Raw genomic sequence first — 27,265 nt, 5'->3', positions numbered from 1 at the left:
GATGCTTCATAAATCTGTTGATAAAGGTTCTCAAATGGTGTGTACCAATACGTTGAGTGATCTAGAAGCTCTAAAATAACATTTCCAGTTAAATTGCCATCCAAAAAATATTTAGAATATATAAGTGGCACAAGTTTTGTAGGCCTGCTGGTTGAAAAGTGCGTTGTATTTGGTTTTTCCCGTCGTTGCCAGCAGTCATCTTTAATGGCTGGTTTACAGGTACTAGCAACCAGGTATCACTCGACTGACAATGCTTTTCCAGCAGCTTAGACATCAAAGTATGGGAGAAAAAAAAGTGGCAGGTGTAAAGAAGAGGGGGCGGGTGAGCGTTATTGTAGCCCATGGACTAAATTTGTCTCTTTGCTGTCTTAATTATTATAACTTTTCCATTTTTAAACTTTTGCTTGTCTGACATGAAATGAGCGCCCTTTTGCATACCTTTCCTGATCAGTTACTTTTCTCCTATCACAGGTAGGCGCCATAGGTCGTGATGTCTCGGCTAGAATCTAGCAAAGGGTGAGTACAACTTGGGAGGTTGATTTGACCATATTATGACAAGAGATGAAAGTCGTTTTAAAATATTTACATTTTGGAATCAGTCCTTTGTTAGAGAGAGTTTGTGTTTTTTGTGACTGTGGCCTCAAGTTATAAAAATCATCGATGGGTTTCATTTAATAGTGTAATGGCGGGGTTAAGGGCCAAGCTAGACTTTTTCTCATTTTAATTGTTCCAACGGGGCAGCAGGTCTTAGTAGTAGAGTGCTGAGCTGGCATTTGTGAGGTCTGCTCACTCAGTCACTCAACCCAATTGTAAGTAGGTGATGGCACTTTGATAGTTGTCCAATATGCGATGAAAGGCACTGGCCCCTTGGTGCACAATTCTCAAGACTTACCTATTATGCCTTTTGATGGTATGGGACAGCTTTAGGTTTTAAGAGCTCAGACATTAGGGAATTTAAACTCCTCAGTCATCTCGGTCATGCCCTCACCTTAGATTTGTTAACCAAGAATTTCCTTCTTCAACCAAGTTTTCTCGAACAGTAAGATTCAGTGCCATGGAGTTGTGGACATCATGCTTTTCGACGGCCCTTGGCAGTGATATGTAGGACAAAAAGTCTTACCTTCCTCTCGGAGTTAATTTATTGATTTTATCATCAATATTGCCAATGCCTGTTAACAATACATATGGAATGTGAAGCAGGTCCTACTCCATCCCTTCGGTTGCCTTTGCCCCTTCTCTCTTGCGTAGTTTCAGACTGTCTTTCCTATTGATATCCTTGCAGTACGAAAAGACTTTGTTTCATGTATATCACTTTATGTAAGTTGGTGGTTTCCGTGTTTGTCGCTGGTATACTTTTGTGTTGAGGGTCAGTATCACATTTGTGTCATGTCTTGCCTTTTGCCTTTTGTTAGAGTTCAGGGTTTGTCTTTTCTTGTTAAATAGCCACAGCTAAGTTCAGGATCTGATTTTTTTTTTTTTTTTTCGTTGTTGTGACACACAGATAACGTTTCTCCCTTAACAATGGGATGGTTTCCAAACTTCCAACTAGCAGTGTTAATAAAAATGTGCTTGTAGTTTTATAAAACATCATGGCCTTATGGTCCAAGGGATGATGTATCTTCACGGGTGAATGGCTCCGGAAGGCCTCTGATTCCGAGAAGATGATGAATCATACCATCAGGACGGCTGTGTCTTGATCTGGTACAGCTGGATCTAGCAGCGCCGAGCCATTGCAAGAAGAAGCACGTCAGGAGAGCTGTTGCTCACCTGTACAGGTAAGACCTGGTCTTGAGTCCCCTCACAGTACTCTTTTGGTCTTTGTTGGTGCAAGTAGTTTTCCTTTGTTAATGAAATAAAAAGGAATTTGTGGAAATTAGAAAATGAAATTCCAATTACGAAGATAAATTGTAAAATGGAGTAACAGGAGATTAGTTTTAATTACTTCCGTTTGCTTGGAAACATTTTAGTGACCTTTTTTTTTTTTCTCATAGGTAGGTTCCAAGTCTGAACGTATGTTATGGTACCTTGAGGACAGATGTGGTTCAGAAGGGCTACAAACCCAGAGATTGATTTTAAAGTAGGTAATTAATTAGTTCCTGCGTACATTAAGCTTTACTGTATTAAGATACACAAGAAATAATTTGACTTTTATATAACATAAATTACTTAATGTTTAGTACATTGTGTTGGATGGTCTGCAGCAGCCAGGAACCGAAATGCAGCATCTAAACTATAGTGGAGCTTTTTCCAAAAAGCAGTAAGGAAATACTATGTAAGGCTAGTCGTCTGTTCCTCTTCATTGCTAAATATTAAGTAAATAATATGTTATGTTTTTCCACATGGATAGCCAGACTTTCCAGTTGTAGGAAAATTCTTCTAAGAGGTGCAAGAGCAAGACTTGATTTCTTTGAACACAGCAAGAAAATTGACTTCAATTTGTTTTGCATTCATGTCATCACAGAATGTACTATTAAAGTAAATGCACTTTATTGAGGAGAAACACGCCACATATAATTCCTAATTATAAAGGTCAGTTAGTAGTTCTGAGCAGCTAATGCTGTAGTTCATCAATCATTTTACCCTTTTCAGGTTCATCGGGGTTCGCAGTTAGAAGGAAGTGAGAGAGTCACTGCGCAGTCATTCTTACAAGAGTGAAACTGGGCCCGCTTTTCTGTGCTCGGTTAGTTTATGATTCCCTGACATTGCCAGTGACACCAAAGATCTGGAGCCTTCATTTCCCTTCAAGAGCCACATAATCTTTGGCCTGCATCACGGAATGACGACGGGACGAGTAACATGAATATTATTGGGGTTCTTCAGTCCTTGCTGAATGATGTCATTTCTGAGAAACCCATCAACAACCAAGAATCGTTGGGCATGTTGCATCGGACGAAGAAAACTATGAACCTGATCATGGAGAAAAAGCGGCGCTAGAAGAAAACCCCAAGATAAAAAAGATTGAAGATGATATTCTTTTCCAGGATAGCCACACGCCCATTCTTGGTGAAATGTTCACTCCGACTGGAAAAGAGGAGCGCACGTCCTCCATAGTGAGGGGTCCTTGATGAAGATGTCACCTCCAAATTTATCCAGAGGTGCAAGAAGGAAAAAGTAACAGTTGGGTCTGTGTTCACAGCAGTTGTCAACATGGCCATTGTTGATGTCTTGGTTGAATATGGTGTCACTGAAGATTCGTATTTAATCGCGAACTTCCATACAGTAAATTTCCGTCGGTTTTGGCTGGAAACCAAAACCGTCGGTGCCCCTAGGGTTACATATGGGCTACCCCCTCATGCTGTTTTCGGACACCCCTAGGAATATTCATTCAAAAATTTTGGGACTATGCTAAAACCATTGGAGAGAGTATGAGAGAGTATGTGTTTTCAGGTAGAATGTTTGCAGAGAAAGCTTATTCCATGTTCTTTTCCAAGGCTCGTCTCAGTCCAATAGCACAGTATCCTGTGATTACATCACATCCAATATGGGTGATGTCACTCGTCTAGTTACTGAGGGAGGAGATCACGTAAGGATCAGTAATGTTGTTCGCGGTTCCACGTTCCACAAGATGCCCCTTTCTGTTCTTGTCAACAGCCATACTTTCAGAGGCATATTCACCATCATCTTTGAGTATGATGAAGCTAAGCTTCAGCGACAAGTGGCTGAGAAGCTGTGCTCCAAGATAGTGAAGTGCTTCGAGAGGTGGCCACTTTCAACTTTTGCTTATTAGCAGATTTTCCCCCTTGAATATTGTCAACGCTTTCCTTTTCATATGTATGGTGAATGCATATATTGATTTCATAATCTGATAATTATTCTCCTTTTGAAAATATGGAAGATAGCTAAAAGTTTGACTTGCAAGTTTATTGTTTAAAATTATAAAAGTGTGGTGGTCTCTTTAAGTTTAGAGAGATGATGCCATTTTGTCCTCAGTCTTTATCTCAAATATTCTTCACATTCAAGTCTTTCCCAAAGGCACGTTTTTGATGAGATTACTTAGTTGTTATCCCCTTTGAAGTGAAGGCCACACGGAGGCAGAGAATGCTGTAACTGATACACAGCATAGATGCTTCCATACTGAATAAGATACCATGAGTACTCGCTATATTTATTTGAGTCTCTCTCATATATATTACTAATAACAGTCTACAGTTAAGGAACTCCATAGTAAAATATGACAACCTCTTAGAAAAGGAAAAATTGTAGACCAACGTATTATACACAATTTATGCGTCAAGTGTTCCCACAAAATTACTTACATATTACTACACTATTCTATGTTTACAATGCTACATCGCTGTAAGTACAGAGCCATTACAACAATTACTTGGTAGCAATATTATGCAATTATGCTTTATTCAAGTGATTTTTTAAAATCTTGTTTGTTGATGTGACTGGCATCAACAGTTGTAAGGGATAGGCTGTCAGTACCGGTCAATGTAGCTTATTGACGGTAATTTTACTCATTTTTGCGACGTTAGTGGAGTGAGGTGTTGAAGTGTTCTTCAGGGTAGTACATACATGAAGTCAGATCGTGTTCGTGTGTCTGTGGTTCATTGCAGTGCTAGTAAGTGCAGTAGGCTCTTCAGCAGTATCAAGTACTTTGATAAGGATGATTTGTCAGATAACTGTGTGCACGTTTTTTTTTTTTTTTTTTTTTGTTTTGCTCTAATTGTTTATATCAAATCGGTAGGCATAGTGTACTCGTATGATGAATGCTGGCTAAATATAACGAACACAATTAGGTTTTTTTATTTTTATAAATCTTTTGGTTGCCTTAAATGAGAAGATTTGATGGAGATCCTTTAATTTCAGAAAGGAAGACAAATAAAAAAAAAAACAAAAAAAAAAAAAAATAACGTAAGGTTTGATACTTGAGGGAAAGGCTTGTTTGGGGCTTTGTAAAGTGACAAAATGGAGAACAATTTTTCAATAATCACAATTCTTGGTGACCAGTGTAATTACAACATTCTATCGTAAATATATTGTTGATTCACTATGATCCGGTTTAAACTTATATTGATCTGCTGGTGAGGATTGCGAATGTTTACTTCCTGAATTGCAGTTGGACTATATGATGGAATTTTTAGGAAATAAGAAACTATATAAATGTTATATATATATATATATATATATATATATATATACTATCATTATTACTGGAACTGCACGCTTGTTATAGTGTGTGAGAGTGAGAACGCGGTCTCTGTAAAAGGTTACATTCATTTAAATGATAGCAAAATATCAATTGCCTTTCACCTAATTACTTTTAATCTAGTACAACATTGCAAATATGACCTTTTCGTTACTGTAGCTAAATAAAAAATGTCAATGCTGAAATACATAAGCACTGACAGGGTTTCCAATTAAATCACACATTGCTATATAAATGAAGCCAGTGATACTAACCACAATGTGTATGGGTCCACCTAATTATTAACAGCATGGGAGCAATAATTGTCCAGGCCACAGATATTACGACTGCTTAAGTTAAATGTATACAACACCTGAGATAAGTCTCAGCTGTACAGTCCAAGTCGGTGCACACCAACTCTCGTCCAGTCCACATGCAAAAGTTCATTTGTAAATGAGGTCCGACCAGTACTGCTTGTGAACTGCTTAAAGTCCACACAGTGAGTAAATATATGGATGATGGCTTTCCTCAAATACCCCCCAGATGCTGAAGCCTGGCCGAGGATGGGGGGCTTAGGGTTCAGCAACTGGGCTCTGATGTCTGGTGGGAACTACTTGGTGCCCAGCTGTTAATCCAACGAAATAAGTCAGCTCTTTTTCTTTTACTAAAAACATTTCATCTTTCTGCTTCCTCCCCCTTTAAGGTATTGATTTTATGTTGATGACTTTTGGCTTGGTTTTGAACATGATTTAGAATTATTCTTGGGGTTTGAAGGAGGGTGAGGATGGACGGCATGCCACCTCACCCTTAGAACTCGAGTGCCTGACGTGGTTGAACGAGGGAAAAGTTGAATGTCAAACCCTATCCTCAGTGCCGGGTCTGATCTCGATGGACATCATGATGCCTTAGCACTGGAGATAGGGTGTATATCTGGTAATTACCCCTAGGACAACCCTAATTAAAGGGATGACCCATCCTCTAAGGGTGACTCCATGGTGAGTATGGGGAATATCTGGATGAATTAAGTTTTTCCGTTATATGGCAACCCCCCCCTATTTCTTTTGACGACCCTATGCTTGCTCCAAAGGACTTGTCCATGGAATCCCTCCAAAACTCATGTATGGCTACTTTAGAGCCATATGTACCAAAAACTCTATCTCAAAAGAGAACTTTTAAAAGAATAACTATGGAAGATATTTTTTCTCCTCCAGTGTGGTATCAGTGTATCACACTCAAAATAAGTGAAGAAGTAACCCCTCTAAGTGACTTGGCTATATACCGTTCACTGAAGAAAATTCTTGGCTGTGACAATCCCTGATTCTCAGTCGAAAAAACAAATCATCGTAAAGGCTAAATCTGAACAATAATAAAAAACTACTTGAAACTGCAAAACTTGGAATTCACCATGTAAATGCTTCTGACGAGGCCCATCATAACACAGAATTGGAATGATGTTGCTGGATAAACTTAGAATTGAAAGTGACACCAGTGAATCTGTGTGTGAAACATTAAAAGAAGTCCTGGAAGATCAAAAACACAATGGTAAATCAGTTACTGTTTATGAGAGAAAAAGTATTAAAATTGGAAGTCTGAAGATAGCTAAAATTATTTTTTCACAGCAAGCAATTCCAACATATATGAAAATAGGAAACAAAAGAATAGCAATTAAAGAAGAACATCCAAAACCTGTGCAATGTAAGGTTTGCTTGAAATTTGAACATACAGCAAAACGATGCAAGTCTTTGGGCTCGCCTAGATGCTTTAAATGTGGCTCCTTGGAGCATAGTAGTGATAAATGCACCAACCCTAAAAAATGCTTTAAATGAAGTGGTTCTCACCATGCTTATGTAAGGGAATGTGTATATTTCAGATATTTCCAAGAAGCCCTTACCAGATCAAGAAAATTTGGTATAACAGTTAAGGAGGCTAAGGAAGACATGAAAGAAGAAGGAATGCAGCTTCCCCGCAAAACATTTGCAGATACGCTCAAACACCAAAGCAAAATCATATCCAATGATTTTTCACAAGCTACCCATTCTTCTAACACCAGAAATCAAATAACTTTAGAAAATCAGATAAAAACAATACTCACCAGGTAAGTAATAAGTTCAAAGCATTGACCAGCCTTGCAGTAGATGATCATCTTGATGAATAGGGAGAGGACATCCCTGATAATTTGCACCTTAACAAGTGCCAAAAATAAGAAGAAAATATATTTCAAAAGATAATCCATGACAAAAACAAACCAATAAATACTGAAGAAATTGAGTAAATACTAAAAGAACTAGATGGACCAACAGAGATAGGAAAGAGACCTAGAACACACAGTGAAACATCCTCACCTAAGAAAGAGAACAACCTTCATAGTCCAAATAGTAAATGTCTGAAAACTTCCAGTTCAGAAGAAACCATTGTTTATACCACCAATAGCAAAGACCCCGCCATAAAAAAATTATTCATCCGAAATGGTGAACCTACAAGAAAACCAAACATAAAACAATATAAGTCACTAGTACGAGACTATGCTATGCCACCAGATTATAGCTAAGGTACTAGAAGCAAAATTCCTATGTACAGCAACAAAAATATCAAAAGTTCCAATTCAAAAACTAAAATGGACACAGTTCTCTCAGCTCAGGGTCGTAAGACCGAAGAAAATAAGTAACATTTTCTTCTTAAAATAATAAGGACACTCCCTCATTCATATTGCAGTGGAACATTATAAGCATTAACGAAAACAAGTTAGTTACTTAAATTAATTGATGAATATAGCCCAATTTGTATCTGCCTCAATGAAACATTTTTACCTATTTCCTCCAGTTTTACAAATAAATTTTACACGTTATCAACCTCACTGTGCAAATCAGCAAGGTAATATGATTCTCATTAGAAAAGATGTACCTTTCACAATATATGATCTTTCATCTGAAATAAATGCCTTAGCAGTTCAGATTCAACTAGAGGAAATTATAACGATTTGCTCTGTATAGCTAAGTCCAAATAATAATATAGATTTAGAAAAGTTGAATGACTTAGTCAAGAAGCTTCCCAACCAATGTTACTTCTAGGAGTTTTCAATGCAAGACATTTATCTTGGCATGATGTAAAATCAAACTCGAGAGGCAACATCAAACTTGATTTTGTTATAGATAAAGACAAACCAACTCCTTTTGACCAACGAACAAAAAGTTACTCTCACATAGATTTGTCCTTGTGCTCACAAGATCTAGTAGACAAATATTTTTGGAACACATGATGATTTGTGTGGTAGTGATCATTTTCCTGTTTTAATTAGTATTCTGAATTTCACTGGAGAGATGGCAATTAATAGATTTAATGTTAATAAAGTCAATTGGGAAGATTTTAGTGAATGCACGAAGAATGTTTCACTATGGGATAATAATTTGGGCATAGAAACTATTCTGGTTATGTTTTTAGTTCCTGTAATTGATGCTGCAGATTCATCTATACCATTTGTAGCTCAAAGTAAAAGAATAATGTCCAGTTCCTTGGTGGAATGAGGAGTGTAAAAAATCAAAGAAGACCGTAGTAAAGCCCAAAGAAAATTTAAGAAGTCGAAAACGACTCAGATTACGTAGATATAAAAGGTCAGTGCTGTAGCAAAAAACGAACATTTCATGAAGCGCACAGAAAATCTTGGCGTAACTACCTAAAATCGGCGAGCAAAGATACACCCCCAAGTAAGATATGGAAAAAAGTGCATAAAATACTAGTAAAGCACATTCGATCCTATGTCACAGTTTTGAAAATTAATAGCAAACTGATATATGATCCTAAAGAGGTAGCAACTTGCCTAGCAGAACGTTTTAAGTAATATCTCCAAAGGTTCGTCAATTCAATCTTTCCGCACCATTAAAGAAAGAAGAAAAAATTCCAATTTTGAGACTGATCAATATTATTCATACAATGATTGCTTTACCATGGATGAACTTGTTATCGGCATTATCAACATGCTCCAATACAGCCCCTGGTGAAGATATGATAATTTTTGAAATGTTGAAACAGATTCACCCAAACAGTTTACAATATTTATTAAAACTCTCTATAACAAAACATGGATTGAAATATATTTCCCCACAAGATTGGCGGAAAGCACTGGACCCTCCTTTCATGAAGCCAGGCAAAGATCCTTATGACACAAGCAGCTACAGACCAGTAGCATTATTAAGCTGTTTATGTAAATTGTTTGAGAAAATGATTAACAACTGATAAATATGGTATCTTGAAAAGACAGGATACTTTTCCGTTTCACAATTCGAATATAAGAAACCAAGATCTACTTTTGATCCTTCAACTTTACTTGACACCAGTATTGGGAAAGGAGTTTGCTTCAAATAGCTATGCCACAGCCATCATCTTTGATATGGAAAAGGTCTGTGACAAGACATGGAACCATCAGATTTTAAAAAGAAATGCAATATTCTGGACCGAGAGGATTTTACCCTTAAACATGGTAAAATTTTTAAAGGAAAGAACTTTTAAAGTTAGGATAAATGGTATTTTATCTAAGGAGTATCCACAACATGAAGGAGTTCCACAAGGTAGTGCTTTTTATCATGACTTTTAATGACATTACAAAACAACTACCAACTGGTGTACAGAGTTCATTATACGTAGATGATTTTGCCATTTGGATCATCCACTCTGATATCTATACGGGACAAATCATACTACAAAAATCTCTTTATCTTATCGTATCGTGGACGACTGCACATGGATTCACCCTATATCGGCAAGTAAAACTGTAGCCATACTTTTACAAATAAGAAAATGTGCCGAAAATGAAATTGCTACTGTATGGTAAACCAATTAATTTTGTTACGTATACCAAATTTCTTGGGTTGCATTTTGACCAATTAATTTACGTACGCAAAAGCTGTAGTGAAGTACTTCATGTATTGAAGAAATTGTCACATGCTAAGTGGGGTTCAGATAGAAGTACATTACTCTATTTACACAAGACTGATACTGAGTAAAATTGATTATGGGTCGCATCAATATGCTTCTGCATCAGCCAGTACATTGGAAAATTAGAGACTTCACAATGCAGGTTTGAGATATGCTACGGGTGCATTTAAATTTACACCTGTTATTTCTCTGTATAGTGAAACAGGTCTGTGTCACTTGATCAAAGAAGGGTCGAATATAGTTTAAACTTTTATTCGCGGACATTAAGATATTCATCAAAATTGAGTAGAATTATAAATAATACCATAATTCCAAAAAGAATTGGACCTCGATCATTTTACCCATTTGTTATACAACTGAAAATATACATAGAGAAATATAATATTCCACTATTAAAATTCCTGAACCATTTACCAAATTCAACACCTTTTTAGAAATGGAATAAGCCTCATGTATGCCATGAGTTATGCGATTAAAAAAAAGAAGAAATTCCAAGTTACGCTGTCAAACATTGTGAAGAGGATCTAATTTTTTGGAACAAGCCACGAAATTCATGCAAATACTATCACCATTTATACAGATGGCTCAAAAACTGATGCTGCTGTGGGGTTCGCAGTTATTACAGAAGAAAAATGTTATCATGGAAGAATGCCTATTTTTAGCTCCGTATATTCCGCTGAATTAGCAGGAATTTCATTGGCTCTGTATAAAATCCCTAAAACTCCCAGCAAACATTACAGTGATATAGTGATTCAAAAAGTGCTATTTAAGCAATAGATTCTTTTAATCATCACCCTGCCATGAGAGCAATACAAAAAATATATTCATTTTTTAAGCATTCGAAATATCTTGGAAAATGGTGCAATTTTGTGTAGTCAGAGGTTGATGACGAGACAGAGGGTCAACGAACAATCGTTGTGCTAATTTCATACGTATTTGTATCATCATATGTACTTTTCCCCTATTATTTTGAGGTTACCTGCTCCACTAATATATCAGCAACTTTAATAAAGTATATATATATATATATATATATATATATATATATATATTATATATATATATATATATATATATATAAATGGGAGATGCTCGAAGGAGTTACATCAAATGAATGACAGTTTATCACTCTTTAAATAGAGTTCCAAGGAGTGACAAGCTTTGTCACTTATTATTGTTCAAAGGAGCAACAGAGAGGTGGTAGAGATGAGACAATTACAGAAAGAGGAACAATAGGGGCGAAATTTTATTAACTGGACTTGACATACAAATGCAACCACCACTTCTTTTATTTAAAAAACTATTTTTCACAATGTTAGAAAAATGTGTCATCTTTAACTTTCATCCCAAGTAACCTCACCATCACTATATTAGGATCATCGACAGTGGCAGCATTAAAACGAAGACTGATGATTACCTAAGGGCGATTACATACAAGGGAGGCAGTTCTATATATGGCTATAACAGTAACAAGTCGCTGTTCCCTTTGGATTTCTACTTTTTTCCCAACAGTTATCCGCTCCACTTCTTGGTGTGCTCCATGTCCTTTTAAAACTCTCTAATCATTAAAAAAAATACTCCAAGTGGTAATGTTCTACCGCAGTTTCAAACTTTTTTGTGTACGGCTCCCAAATTATTAACAGTTTCTTGGAAGATTGTATGCTTGTAGATGATGAATACTCCTGGACAGTTAAGAGCAAATATTGGTGGGTGGACGCTGCTAGATCGTCCTCTTCGCCTTGCAGCAATAGATCTTCCCAGCACAAACGTATCTCCCTATGCATATATATAATATATATATATATATATATATATATATATATATATATATATATATATATATATATAGATGTATATATATATATATCTATATATTATATATATAGATATATATATATATATATATATATATATATATATATATATATATATATATATATATATATATATTTCTACGTTTGTTGATCTCCTCGTCTACCCAGAATTTAGTTAAATATTTTGATTTGTAAAAAGGCAGCCATATTCCTCCAAATATCAGCTGATTTTTAGGCGGGAAACCAAAACACGCCAGCCAGCCTAGATAGGGAGTTCCTGTTGGAAGGGGGAAAACTATGACTTGTCAGCTTTAGGGACGTATCCCGCGGGAAAGGGAAGGATGTAGGCAGACTGGTACTTCTTAGGCCTATATCTTTAAGCTCTTTTTCCTGTGAAACCTCTGCTGGCTGTATGTTTCTGTTTCCAGGATTGCCCTGCTCTTAGGGGGGTTAAGCTGACCCCCAACAACCCATGAAACACACCTGCCCTCGCCCTCAGTCAGCTCCAGTCGTGACCTTGGACGGATGTCCCCAACCAGCCTTCCCACTTAGGCCTAACGGCGTTACTGGCGCGCCCAGATCTGAGACAAAGCCGGACGCCACATTTCTACAAAGGTCCACTGATCATGGAATCACCAGGTACGTCTTGTGAAACAGCATATTGCCAGTTCCTTACATCCTAGTGTCTATTTACTCCCCTTTTCCCATTCAAACTTCTAAATCAAAAGAACTCATCCCTTTGTTTCCTCTCACTGCCTCATGGCCGCATGCTTCCCTTGTGTGATCGTCCCAGACAAATGAAGTCATTGCGTACCTCAGTTAAAACACGTACCTAGTGCCTTTTCCCCAGTGTTAGAGAACTGAATAATCGTAAGCTTGTGCAAGAAGTCCGTTGTTTTTTTTATCTTGTCTAATCTGGGATCTTTTTCCAGATTCCCTGAGTCACGTGTCCAAGTGTCTTCGCTCGCAAGTGTTGCATTACCGCAAGATTTCGAAAATAGCTTTTACATGAATCTCATTTTGAGCCAACTATCAAACACTTGAGAGATATTAATAGTCCACGTGGGGACCAGTTGCATTTACTTGCCCTGGCTGTTAAGCAGCCTCTTGTAAATAAATAGATGTAAAGTAATTAGCTGAGTTTCTGGCGACCTTTTTCTCTAGAGTAAATGTTCACTTTAAATCCTTTTTACGGTAAGTTCAAGTAATTTACTCTGTTTTCCCTCAACTATTCCTGTTTACGTATTGGAGACCCTTTCAAGGCCGGGCTTCATACGTAACAATATATATATATACATATATATATATATATATATATATATATATATATATATATATATATAGATATAAAGAGAGAGAGAGAGAGAGCGAGCGAGCGCTACATATGTCCTTCAATATCCAATTCGCTCTACCCCGGAATTAATATATTTTCATATATGTTAACCGAAGGGAAGTACGAAATTATTATCAGCTAAAAAATTCCCCTTCGGTTAATATATATGAAAACATTAATTCTGAGGTAGAGCGAATGGTATATTAAAGGACATTTCTAGCTCGATGTATGTATATGAATCACGGTGATGTGATAGAAATTCACATTATATATATATATATATATATATATATATATATATATATATATATATATATATATATATATATATATATATAGATAGATATATATATATAGATATATATATTATATATATATATATATATATATATATATATATACTATATATATATAGTATATATATATATATTATATATATATATACTATATATATATATATATATATATATATATATATATATATATATATATATATACCACACATATCCACAGGTGAAAAATAAGAGACAGGGTGTAGGTCCTGACCGGCCGGTTTCGGCTTTATTTTCCAGCCATTGACAAGGACTGATACATAGTATTAGAATTCACGAGTATATTATACTACAAAGACAGTACTGACGAACATACACACAACCGTTTGAGACTGCAGATCCACCCACAGGCAGGTGTTAAGGTAGGAGTGGCTTTCAAAATCATTAGGCTAAAATTTACAATAAATTCTCAAGGGATACTACCGCTTAGGGTACAAGTCCACACCTGACAGGTGTCGGGGAGGCGGGGACCTACACCCTGTCTCTTATTTTTCACCTGTGGATATGTGTGATAAATGAATCACGTGCTAAAGTGATTATAATCATATATATATATATATATATATATATATATATATATATATATATATATATATATATATATATATATATATCATCACAAATTTTTAAGAAAGGTGAAGGAATGGTTTTGAAATCATAGGCAAGCATTGGAAACTGTAGCGTACTTACTGTGCTTTCCTGGCTTGTTATATAACCAGTTAGTCTGGGTTCTCGATTCACTTGGGACGGAGAAGGTCCCAGAGGATCTTTGCGCATTCTGACGGTTAGTTCTGCTGCAAGTTTTGATAATCTCATACTTGTGTTGATTGGGGGGAAAAAACGGGCGAAATCATTTTAGTCACAGGAGATGCAGTGATGTGAGTGACTTTGCTGCGTGATTATGACTGCCTCAGTATTTATTATTATTATTACTTATTATTATTATTCAATCGATCACAATTTGTTTCCATCTTGCATAACCAAAGTGTCAGAAATTATCGTCATCAATGAAAATAAAAGCAATTGAAACAGCAAGTCGTGTCAATATCGGCATAGACTTGTAATTCGAATTTGAAATTGAAAGTCCGGCAGGAAGTTTTCAGCAAATGTTATTCACATTCAGTGGGTTTGGATAACGTTTGAGCACCAGTTGTCTACGAGCATCATAACTACATATACAGGCACTGTTGCCTGTGTTCCATTGCTGTTAAATGTTGTGATAATAATAAAACGAAAGTAAATCGAACTTCACAACTTGTTTAAGATAAGGCCAGTATAACTGATGAATTTCCGTTCGCAATTCTCACTTATACTGCATCATCCTGATTCTTAATTTTACCCTTCGGAGAATATTTACTTACGCAAATCCAAACTTTTCTAAATTAGAATATGAAGTAACTCGAGTATTGAGATTGTGTTTTCCGTGTTTTGGAACGATTGTGAAACATAGTGCCATATTGTTTGTTTGTATGGTGCTTTTACGTTGCATGGAACCAGTGGTTATTCAGCAACGGGACCAACGGCTTTACGTGACTTCCGAACCACGTCGATAGTGAACTTCTATCACCAGAAGCACACATCTCTCACTCCTCAATGGAATGGCCGAGAATCGAACCCGCGACCACCGAGGTGGGACGCTAATACCATACCAACCACGCCGCTGAGGCGCTCCATAGTGCCATATTACACAACCATTGTGACCAACTATAGCATTCTCATCCACATCATACAGTTTTGGACAGAGAGAGAGAGAGAGAAAGGCATTATAATCGGCTGTTTGCTCTTCATTTTGGATTCCTACTCGATCTTATCATGAACAGCTGCGGCCACATTTTTTATATTGTTTTTTCCATGTGTACCAAAGCATGCCCAATGTAATGGTCAGCATACTTTATTATTTGACATCTGTATCTGTGCTGCACTCTCTCTGACTTTTATTGTAAATGTAAATGTTGAGAAAAATTTTAATTTTTAAGCGAATTCTTTGTCAAAATAAAAAAAAAAAAATTTTCAAAACAACCTTTTACCTGTTATCCCGGGAGAGTTACTGGTTTATCTCTGATGTTAAATAATTTGTATTGACAAACTTTCATCTGTATAAGTAGGCTAAGAGGGCTGCCTCGAATGAACGTATAGCTCTTTTGTGCAATATATTTTACTTGTGAGTATTTCGGGTAGTGTAAAAGGCATTTAGCGAAATGTGTTTGTCATTTTATAGCTAGATGTTGTAGTATGTAAGTTTGTTAAGTATTTATAGATTCCCAATGAATCATAGCTGTACAAACTCTATTTGTGAATATTCTGTGCTATAGGCAATGAAAATTTCTTCATGTTGATTTAAAATAAGTTTTACTAACTGGATGCTTATAATTTCCAGTATTGTGGCGGTGCTCTTTTTAGAAGAAGTTGTGAACCCTTGAGTCTACGAACTAAATTCATCCTCGAATGCTTATTTTTATGTATGTTGGTCTGTCGATCTATGTTAATTGTAACTTGTCGTCCCTATCGCTTCAAGCACCGATCACGATTTTTCAGCAATGGACATCGGTGCCAATGAGTCTCAACAATGACAAGTCCATTTTGAATCAAATGGTTGTGTGACATGAAATGAGATCCCTTCTGCTGACTTTTCCTGAACCGTTACTTTTCCTTTTCTCCTTTCACAGGCAGGTAGGGCGCCACAAGTCACAATGTCTCAGCTGGAATCTAGCCAAGGGTAGGTGCAACTGTTGTTTTTAAGTGGTGAATATCACACCTTGATTTGAACATATTATGACAAAGATATAAGATTTTTTTTTTATTATTTACATTTGGGAATTATCCATTGTTAGAAATTTGTGTGTATCTGTGTCTGCCTTCGTTGCCTCAAGCTATTGTGTATATCATTGACAGGGTTCTCGTAATATTTCAGTTGCGGAGCTAAGGACCAAGCTGTTCCTTTTTATATATTTATTTATATATTTATTTAATTTTTCAACGGCCAGCAAGGCTCTGAGGTAGAGCGCTGAGCTGGCATTCGCAAGGTTTGCTCACTCACTCATTTAGCTTGTAAATAAGTACTGGCGCTTAGTTGGTAGTCTGAGATGGGGAGAAAGTTATTGGCCACCTTGTTGCATAATCTGTCATGACCGTTTGATGGTATGGAACTGACTTTCACTTTACATTGAAATGTAAACTCTACAGCCGTGCCCCCACTTCAGATTTGTCAACCAAGATTTAGAGATTTCAGCGTTTCCGTCCAGTCAGTAAGATTCCATGCCTTGTAAGTCGAGACTTCGAGCCGGATCTGATGGATAGAAATGTGTATCCATAAGGGTTGACATTACCACAGGTATGCTTCCTGTATCTCCTTTATGCTCTTCATAAATCACCTCTCTTTATATTACTTGGAGCTTTCATTGTTATTTGATGCAGTGGTTAATTTCATTGGTGTCTTGGTTTGAACATATTCTCCCTTCTGTCTATGAGACTACATTTAGTAGGAAACTTCCACCTTACCTTACAGTTCGTTCGGGTTGCCCCAGGTCCCTCAGTGTGAGGCACCTCTAATGTCTACCAGAGAGTTGCTAGTACATCTTCCGGTATATTTTGCATCTTCCAATCTTGGATGGTCTGGGATGCAGTTTAGATATTTGTCGAGCTTATTCTTAAACACATCTACGCTCACATAATTCCTGATAATATTCCTTGATGAGCTGGCAACGCATTGAATAGACGCTGCATTATCGATGCTGGTGCGTAGTGGATTAATGTCCTGTGTGCTTTCCTTATTTTTCCTGGTATTGTTTTGGGCACTATTAATCTACCTCTGCTTGCTCTTTCTGATATTTTTAGTTCCATGATATTTTCTGTTATTCCTTCTATCTGTTTCCATGCCTGAATTATCATGTAGCGTTCTCTTCTCCTTTCTAGACTATATAATTTTTAAGGATTGTAGTCTTTCCCAGTAGTCAAGGTCCTTAACTTCTTCTATTCTAGCTGTAAAGGACCTTTGTACACTCTCTATTTGTGCAATATCCTTTTGATAGTGTGGGTACCATATCATATTGCAATATTCAAGTGGACTACGAACATATGTTTTATAAAGCATAATCATGTGTTCAGTTTTTCTTGTTTTGAAGTGCCGTAACAACATTCCCATTTTTGCTTTACATTTTGCCAAAAGAATTGCTAGATCATTGCATTTGAATCATTGCATAACATGTTCCTATTCATCATCACACCAAGGTCTTTAACTGCTTCCTTATTTGTGATTGTCTCATTATTAGGTCCCCTATATGCATATAGCTTTCCTTCTCTGCCTCCATAATTTATTGATTCAAATTTATCAGAGTTAAATACCATCCTATTTTCCTCTGCCCAATCATATACTTTGTTAAGGTCTCTTTGTAGAGCGTTCCTATCTTCATCCCAAGTAATTTCTCTACTTATTCTTGTGTCATCAGCGAAACTACTCACTACCGAATCCTTAACATTACTGTCTATGTCTTCAATCATAATAACAATCAGGATTGCAGCTAAAACCGTACCTTGTGGCACACCGGATATTACCTTGGTTTCATCCGATTTTTCATCGTTTGAAATAACTATCTGTTTTCTGTTGTGTAAAAATTCTTTTAACCATCTTCCTACTTTATCTACGATATTGTGTTTTCTAATTTTCTTTGCTAATATATTATGGTCTACTTTGTCAAAAGCTTTTGCAAAGTCTAGATAAACCACATCTGTTTTCATTTCCGCTTTTCATATTTTTGAATATGTTCTCACGGTGGACTAACAGTTGGGTTTGTGTACTTTTTCCGGGTACGAAACCGTGTTGTTCCTATATTAAACATTATTTTTTATTAAATGTTTCATAATATTTTTCTTCATTACCCTTTCATACACTTTCATAATATGTGATGTTAGACTCACAGGCCTATAATTACTTGCCTCTAGTCTTGATCCACTTTTGAAATAGGGGTGATATATGCTAATTTGTGCTCATCATAAATCTTGCCTGTATCTACACTTTGTCTTAATATATTGCAAGTGGCTTTGCGATAGAATGAACTACTTTTTTTTAACAAAATAGCAGGGACTCCATCAGGCCCTGCAGCAGCTCCATTTTTAATTTCATTAATTGCCTGCACAATATCAGCTTCATTAATTTCTATGTCAGCTAAATATTCACTATTTTCGTCCCTTACTTCTATATCATTATCTTCATTATCTATTCTAGGGGTGAATTCTCTCTTATATCGTTCTGCCAGTATGTTGCAAATTTCCTTTTTTTCATTCGTTAATCTCCCTTCAATTCTCAGAGGGCCTATTTCTATTCTTCTTTTATTCATCTTCTTCGCATATGAGTATAATAGTTTTGGGGTTTTGCTTGATATTTAATAGGGTTTTTTCTTCCAAGTCCCGTTTTCATTTTCTTTTGATTGTATAATCTTTTGTTCTGCATTTTCTATCTTACTTTTTAGTTCTATAACTTTCCATGCATTTTTTTCTTTTGCAAGACCTTTTTTCCACTTTCTGATTTTCTGGAACAAGGTCCTTCTGTCTCTTGGTATGCATGAATGATGTTTACTTTTCTTCTTAGGTATATATTTATCCACTATTTTCTCTAATATTTTATATAATATCTCCGTATTTACCCTTATGTCATCGCTTACGAAAATGTTATCCCAATCTTTGTTTAATTCTTCATTTATTTCTGACCATTTTATATTTTTACTGTAGAAGTTGTATTTTCCATATCCTTCCCACTTTTTCATTTCTTGCTTATCTCTGTTTTCACTTGCTTTGGAATGAACTGTTAATTCTATGACATTATGGTCTGAAATACTCGCATTATAAACTATTATTTCTTTAACATAATTCATCTCGTTCACAAATACTAGGTCTAAAGTATTTTCCTTTCTTGTTGGCAGGTGATTTATTTGTTGAATGTTGTATTCTAGTAGCATATCTAATAGCTTTTCGAATTGCCTCTTATCTTCTGCACTACTATTACTCTCTTTTTTATATGTATAAGTACAACCACAATCTCCTATTCGTTCTTTCCATTCTACGAAAGGAAAGTTGAAGTCACCAGATAGGAGAGTAGTCCAGTCCTTGTGATTTCTACATATATCATCCAATTTTTCAATTATTAAGTCAAACTCTTTAGTATTAGGAGGTCTATATATTACTATGTTCATTAATTTTTCAGATTCAAATTCTACCGCTATTAGTTCACATTCTGAGTTACTATATTTCTCATATATTTTTTCCTTGTTTTTTGTCTTTCCCATATATTGCGGTTCCCCCTTGATTCCTATTTTTTCTATCTGATCTATAAGTTTGGAACCTTTTATTTGATCATCATTCCCAGTCTGTTGGGAATACCAGGTTTCACTTATATTCATTATATCTATTTTCTTTCAATTTGGGTTAGTTCTTCTAAGTACTCTATTTTTCTTTTTGAGTTACTCGTAACTAAACCCTGCGCATTCATCACTATGATGGTTTGCGTGTTTTCTCCTTCATTTAATATTGGTAGTAATAAGGATTTTCCATGTCTCTTTCCTGTTCTGGTATGTTGTTCTTTTTTTTCATTTCCAGAAATTCTGACATTAAAAAATCCAACTTTTCCATAATATTTGATCTTCCTTCATCATAATTATTCATTTTGTGTCTGAATCTGCAATTTTCTCCGTTTCTGCAATATCCTCTTGCATAATAAATACAGTTATTATCTCTTGAGTAGAATTTTGGAGCTGATGCTTTGAAATTTTTTGCTGACACCTCTGCATACTCATTGGTGGTTTGCTTTTCTCTTTTACCTGATATTCTTGATTTCTCTCTTTATTTGTTTCTTTCTTATTTTGGATTTTGTATTTACTTGGTTGGTTATTTATTTGATTATGATTCATGGCTACAGGGTGCATATATTTGCATTTTTTGTCGAACTTACATCCTTTTCCTTCTTTTAGGTTTTTGCATATTTTTGGATGCAGATCTCTGCAATCATCCACATAGCCATCTAGGTATGCACATTTACCATATATTTCATAGTTGTGACATACCTTAGGATGTTTGTAGTAACATCTTTCTCCAAATCTGCAATTCCCTCTTTTCAAAAGGTTGCAGATTTTGTCTTTCTTGTCTATTTTTTCCTCTTTCCCGTCATTGTGTAGATCTGGGTAGAGCCTCTTCGGGATTTGCTTTTCTGTTGTCATATCGTAATTTATTTCTTCGTAGGTATGCTGCTTTATTGCCTCATATGTAGTATCAATGAGTATCTCTGCATCCATACTTTTATCTTGTTCTTTGTTTTCCTTATTTTTTTCTGTCATTTCATTTTTGTTTACTTCTCTTCCGTTTTCCTCTTCTTCTTCTTCTTCCTCTTCCTCTTCCTCTTCTTCTTCATCCTCAACTATTTGTACATTCAATCTTGATTTAATAACATTGTCTATCCATGATAGACATGTTGAACAAAAAATTCTTGTATCTTTTCTCATATCTTGCATTACCTCAGCACACTGTGGATGGGTCGGAATGTTGCATGCAGCACATTTTCTGATTAGGTTTTGTGGATTGACTATGCTATACCAAACAATTACACAGTTTGCTTGCTTTTGGCATTCTTTTTCCTAATGGAAAGACGTCGCCTTCAATCCTCGGTAGGTCCATTATGTGTGCAGTCTATTTTATGTATACTGAGGAAAGTCAGCTATGTGCTTGATGTGTGTGCTTTGTGTTTATAGAGAAGCAGCTGTGACCACTTGACTCATTTGGATTTTTTTTGTAGGTAAGAAAGTAGAATAACACGAGTGAGAATGATGCAAGGAACTTGGAACTTGACCCAAGTATTTCATAACCTTTTCCCGCTTTGTTTATCCCTGATTATTCAGCCTCACTTCAATTGCCTCGGTGTTGTACAGTGGCATTCTGAATGAGTGTAATACACGTTTGAATAATGCCGGATTACCTGTTCACTTTATGGCTGCTTTGATAGGAAGTCAAAATCAAATGTTCAAATAAGATATTTCATATTCCAAAAGATATAAGGTCAAGAGAGCTCTGGATACAGACCTGTAGTCATTTTGACAAATTTAATCCCAATAATGTTGCTGTTAGCTCTCCTCTTTTCACGAAGAAACACTACATTGATTGCAAGAAAACTCCAAGTAGACATACTACATGTGCTAGTTAGGGAAACATTAAGTAATAAACAAAAGCCTTCTTTAAATTTGAGAGGGAATCTTTTTCTTTTTTTTCATGCCATTTACTTATAAGACTTTCAGAGAAAAATGTGTCTGAGGCTGTGTTTTCTTTGTGTGTGTTGACTGTTATCATTAGCTTATTTAAATACACATGAAAATAGAATACTGTGACTGACTATTGACGGCAATAATATTTATTACTATTTAGCTCTTGTATCCAGTGTTTACTTCCTGACTTGTTCTCTCATCTGTTCATTCTTGAAAGAGAATTGATGCTTGAGACGAGGACGACGATGAGGGAAATTGGGGTGACGTCTATCTAAGTCTAGTTTGAGTGGATTGGCCTTCAAAGGAGAGCGAGATTGAGGAGTGAGAACAGCTGATTGCTGTATAACAGTTTCTGTAGCATTGTGAAACCAGGCATTTCACCAAATCCCTCAAATTTTTAGGGAAAACGTGAAACCAAACCACCAATTCGCTGAGGATCATTTGATCGCCGAGGGGAGCCAGTAATAAACATGGCGAGACGGTGATCCATCCACATTGTTTTACCGTGTTTAGTTACTAGTCCCTCGGAGATCAAATAACCCCAAGTGAATTGGCAATTTCACGATTTCCATGAAAATTGTAAGGATTTCGTGAAATCCCTGGTTTCACAATCTTGCTGTGACACACACACGCACACACACACACACACACACATATATATATATATATATATATATATATATATATATATATATAATATATATATATATATATATAAGGTATACGCCACGAAGGAAAAGATGAACAACGGAGTTCCTGCAAGATCTTTCGACTCAACGTCCATTACTTAGTTTGTCTGCTAAGTAAAGGACGTAGAGTCGAAAGATCTTGCAGAAATTCCGTTGTTTATCTTTCCTTCGTGGCTTATACCTTTATTTATGCATTTATCACGTTCCAAACTTTAGTGCTTCAGTTATACCTACATACATACATATATATATATATATATATATATATATATATATATATATATATATATATATATATGTGTGTGTGTGTGTGTGTGAGTGTGTGTGTACTTAATAAACGGCCTGGGCAAACTTAGCGCGCTACGCTCGTGCACTTAACCGTTAAAAGGTTAACCTGCATTTTCGCACTACATTTTGCATAGGCCTACTTTGACGCTTAAGCTTCTTACGCTTTATCCGCGAGGAAGTTTTCGTACATTGAATAACAGTACTTGTGATAATGTTCATGACATTCTGCGTACAAAAGCCTTCCCATTTTACGTCTTTTATTTAACATGGCTTCTGCGTCTGTCTTTCTTTCTGTCTGTCTGGTTGGGTTATAACTTGTAACTCAGTTTTCGACGATGGACTTGAAATTTTACCCGGTTACTCAGTTCTAGTGACAATATAGCCTTGATGATCAGTAGGTCAGCAGTGACCTCTAATGAACCTACAGTGACCTCTAATGAACCTACAGTGACCTCTCTTGTATCTCTGGATTTGCATGAAACTCGAAGGATTTTTCCCAACTTCTTTGTTTCGGTAGAAAGGTCAATAACTCTACGAGTTTTATACCTAATTTTACTCGTTAGGATAAGTTAATGACTGCGGAGTTTTCAAACCTTCTTTGGCGCGACAGGATATCAATTTCGTTGGCTGCAATCGCGATTCAGATACAATTTCTGTCAAATGTATAAAATATAGAAAAAAATGTTATGGAAACATTGATTAAAAAGTAAAAAAACTAATTTTTTGAGACACACCAGGATATTATTACAATTCATCATGTCTACAGAAATGAAAATGTGGGCGCCAAACATTGAGGGGGAATGCTGCAAGAAATAAAGAACATTTCTTTTCTTTTAGCATGTCTTTTTTTTCTTTTATACAATGTTCAGATGTTTCTCGTCGTGCTCAGTATTGTGTTTTTGTCATTTCCTTATGTGGTGCCAAACCAAGATAGCTTATTTTTTCATGTTCATTATTTAATGTCAGTGGGAAGTGCTTGCTTTGTCATGTTCGGTTTCTAATGTAAACTTCAGTATGGCGTTTTTGTCATGTTTGTCCTTTTATGTAAGTTCAAGTGAACATTTTTGTCGTGTGTCTCAACTAAAATGAGTAGAGCGTTGCTTTATTTGATTTTTTTTTCTTTAACTGATAAGTTTTGGATCTTATTTGTAGTATTTCTCAATATTATGAAGACCGGGATCCTCTTTTTATCGTAGGAAATTTCACGGTTCCAGTTAGTGGTGTTAGTGATAACTAGTTTGTGGTTGAGTATAACAACACGGCCTTATGTTCAAAGGGACGAACGTATCTTTACGGGCGAATGGCTCCGGAAGGCCTCTGATTCCGAGAAGATGATGGAATCATACCATCAGGACGGCTGTCTTTTGATCTGGTACCCACTGCGGATCTGAGCAGCGCCGAGCCATTGCAAGAAGAGCACGTCAGGAGGGCTGTTGCTCACCTGTACAGGTAAGACCTGATCTTGGATCCCCACTATATGCCTTTGACTTTTCTGGTTTGCTAGGAGTACTTACTTTATTTTTTCATATATCAAGACCATGGTATCATTGAAACTACAACATACTTCTCGATATCGAAGAAAACTTATAAAACTGCGTGAGAGAAATTAACTTTGATTATTGCATGGACTTTGATAATACGCACAATGTGATATTTTTTTTTTTTTATCATAGGAAGGTTCCGAGTCTAAACGTATGTTATGGTGCTTCTGGCGACGATTTGTGGTTCAGAAGGGCAACAAACCCAGAGATTGATTTTAAAGTAGGTAGCTTGTTATTCTTGCTAACATTAACTTTATTTCATAGGACATATTAAAGCACTGATTTGCAGCTACGAGGAACAGAAATGCAACTGTTAAATCATTTTTTTTAAAAAGAAGGAAATTATACATAATGCTAGTCATCTGTTCCCTTTCATTGCCACACATACATATAGAAGTCAAAAGCAGTGTTACCGGCTAATGCTGCTGTACATAAATCATTTTACTCTTTTCAGGTTCATCGGGGTTCGCAGTTAGAAGAAGTGAGAGAGTCACTGCGCAATCATTCTTACAAGAGTGAAACTGGGCCGCTTTTCTGTGCTCGGTTAGTTTTATGATTCCCCAGAATATTGCCAGGGTGACACAAAGACCCCCCTGGAGCCTTCATTTCCCTTCAAGAGCCACATACTCTTTGGCCTGCATCACGGAATGACGGACGGGACGAGTAACATGAATATTATGGGGTTCTTCATTTCCTTGCTGAATGATGTCATTTCTGAGAAACCCATCAACGACCAAGAATCGTTGGGCCATTTTGCATCGGACGAAGAAACTATGAACCTGATTATGGAAGGAAAAGCGGCGCTAGAAGAAAACCCCAAGATAAGAAAAAAGATCGAAGATGATATTCTTTTCCAGGATAGCCACACGCCATTCTTGGTGAAATGTTTCACTCCGACTGGAAAAGAGGAGCGCACGCCCTCCATAGTGAGGGTCCTTGATGAAGATGTCACCTCCAAATTTATCCAGAGGTGCAAGCAGGAAAAAGTAACAGTTGGGTCTGTGTTCACAGCAGTGGTCAACATGGCCATTGTTGATGTCTTGGTTGAATATGGTGTCACTGAAGATTCGTATTTAATCGGGAATTTCCATACAATAAATTTTCGTCGGTTTTGGAAACCAAAGCCTTCGGTGCCCCTAGGGTTACATGTGGGCTACCCGATCAGGCTGTTTTCGGACACCCCTAGGAATATTCATAAAAAATTTTGGGAGTATGCTAAAACCATTGGAGAAAGTATGAGAGATTATGTGTTTTCGGGTAGAATGTTTGCAGAAAAAGCTTACTCCATGTTCCGTTGCAAAAGATCGTCTCAGCCCAAGGACCGTGTACCCTGTGATTACATCACCTCCAACATGGGTGATGTCACTCGCCTAGTTACTGAGGGAGGAGATCACGTTAGGATCACTAGAGTGGTTCGTGGTACCACGTTCCACGTGCGTCCATACCCTGTTATTGTCAACAGCCATACTTTCAGAGGCATATTCACCGTCATCTTTGAGTATAACGAAGCTAAGCTTCAGCCAGAAGTGGCAGAGAAGCTGTGTTACAAAATAGTGAAGTTATGTCGAGAAGTGTCACTTTGAACTTTTGCTTACCAGTGGAGTCTGGCCCTGAACAAAGGAGGAACAAAAAGCTAGCGTTGGAAAAGTTGTATTCGTTGTCACTGACACTGAGAATTGGTATGGAATGACGAAGAGGTTGTTGCAGATGCGTTATTACAGTCACTTAGGGTTGAGTTTTAGAACGGGACAAAGATTGAGCAGACCAGAACATTCAAATATAAAAAATCATGCTATCAATTGTAAAATTGAGGTTAAGAAGCAGCACTTTTCCATATTAGCGTATTCTAAGGATGCAGATTATCTGACGACCTTAGAGTCATTATATATTAAAAGACTTGTTCCATCGTTAAAACGGGCTGGCTGCTCCCTGCTTTCAACTATATCTGGCAATAGTCGTCTTTGGAGGTTGTTGTTCCCTCTTTTGTCATTCTATCTTCTTCCTCTGTACCTGAAGGTTGGTGTAACAGCAGTTGTTTTTACTTTGCTTCTTACTTTTAGTCTTTTAATGTTTTTAATTGTCATTTTAAGAATCCTGTGTATTTTTAGTATTTTTAATGTTATTATTTTGTCATTTTTCAGACTGATGATGCACATAGTCATGTAAGAAACGTTTCTCTATGAATAAATCTTTTAAAACATCCATGTGTCTTCGGCATTCCTGAATTGCTATATATATATATATATATATATATATATATATATATATATATATATATATATATATATATATATATATATATATGGTGCCTAATATTGGATTTACTTTACATTACACATAACTTGCATACAAAGGGAATTATAAATATGTACTTCTGCCTAAGTTCAAATCTGTAGTAGAACACCAATTGTAAACAGAAAGCCTAAATTTGAATCTTGGCCAGGACAGAAACACTTCCAGTTAGGCCAGAAGAACACGAGCCACTCTGTGTAGCTACATAATGATGTCGGTGTGTGGCGGGGATGTGGCTTCCATAGGTTTCCATTGTTTATAAGCTATGTCGAGCAGAATCACATATCAGTTAGTTCCCTTCGGGTCCAAAGAGAAATCGGTATTAAGCGATATTTGTAGCTTACTATATGTGAATAAAGAATTCATGCACAAACATGATATAGTGGTTAGTGTCATGGCATGCCACTAAGTTGTTGACGGGTTGTCTTCACAATGCCGATGAAAAATCATTGGCTTTGTATCATGATCAGTTATGGCTGCAGTGTGAGTTTGTCAGTAAGGGTGGGGGTGGGGCTTGAAACCAATATTTTGTGTAAGCCTGAATTTCAAAGTTAGTGGCCCCTGTGTATGTACTTGTTCCATGTGAATAGGCTTCATTTACTAAAATAATATATATATATATATATATATAATATATATATATATATATTATATATATATATCTTAAAAAGGGCGT

General features: G+C 36.3%; 1 protein-coding gene and 1 long non-coding RNA gene across 2 annotated transcripts in view; both read left to right on the top strand.

Moving 5' to 3' along the window:
* LOC135217505 (uncharacterized) overlaps nt 1-24,862 on the top strand; it is a 39,139-nt gene extending 14,277 nt beyond the window's left edge. The window contains exons 2-5 of the long non-coding RNA XR_010315157.1: nt 16,206-16,255; nt 24,033-24,205; nt 24,430-24,517; nt 24,752-24,862. This is a non-coding gene — a long non-coding RNA (uncharacterized LOC135217505). The remainder of the gene's footprint in view (nt 1-16,205; nt 16,256-24,032; nt 24,206-24,429; nt 24,518-24,751) is intronic.
* Nucleotides 24,863-24,895: 33 nt separating this feature from the next.
* LOC135217357 (uncharacterized) lies at nt 24,896-26,219 on the top strand. The gene has a single exon (XM_064253197.1). The coding sequence runs from the start codon at nt 24,945-24,947 to the stop codon at nt 25,878-25,880; it is 936 nt and encodes a 311-aa protein (XP_064109267.1). The 5' UTR covers nt 24,896-24,944; the 3' UTR covers nt 25,881-26,219.
* Nucleotides 26,220-27,265: the final 1,046 nt, after the last annotated feature.

Source organism: Macrobrachium nipponense, chromosome 7 (genome assembly GCF_015104395.2).
Source record: "Macrobrachium nipponense isolate FS-2020 chromosome 7, ASM1510439v2, whole genome shotgun sequence".
NCBI classification, from domain to species: Eukaryota; Metazoa; Arthropoda; class Malacostraca; order Decapoda; family Palaemonidae; genus Macrobrachium; species Macrobrachium nipponense.
The sequence above is the reverse complement of the archived record's forward strand: the minus strand, read 5'-3'. Positions and strand labels throughout refer to the sequence as shown.

What these genes read in the sequence shown, in the direction of transcription:
- LOC135217357 (XM_064253197.1), top strand. Translation starts at nt 24,945, where the DNA reads ATGACGGACGGGACGAGTAACATGAATATTATGGGGTTCTTCATTTCC.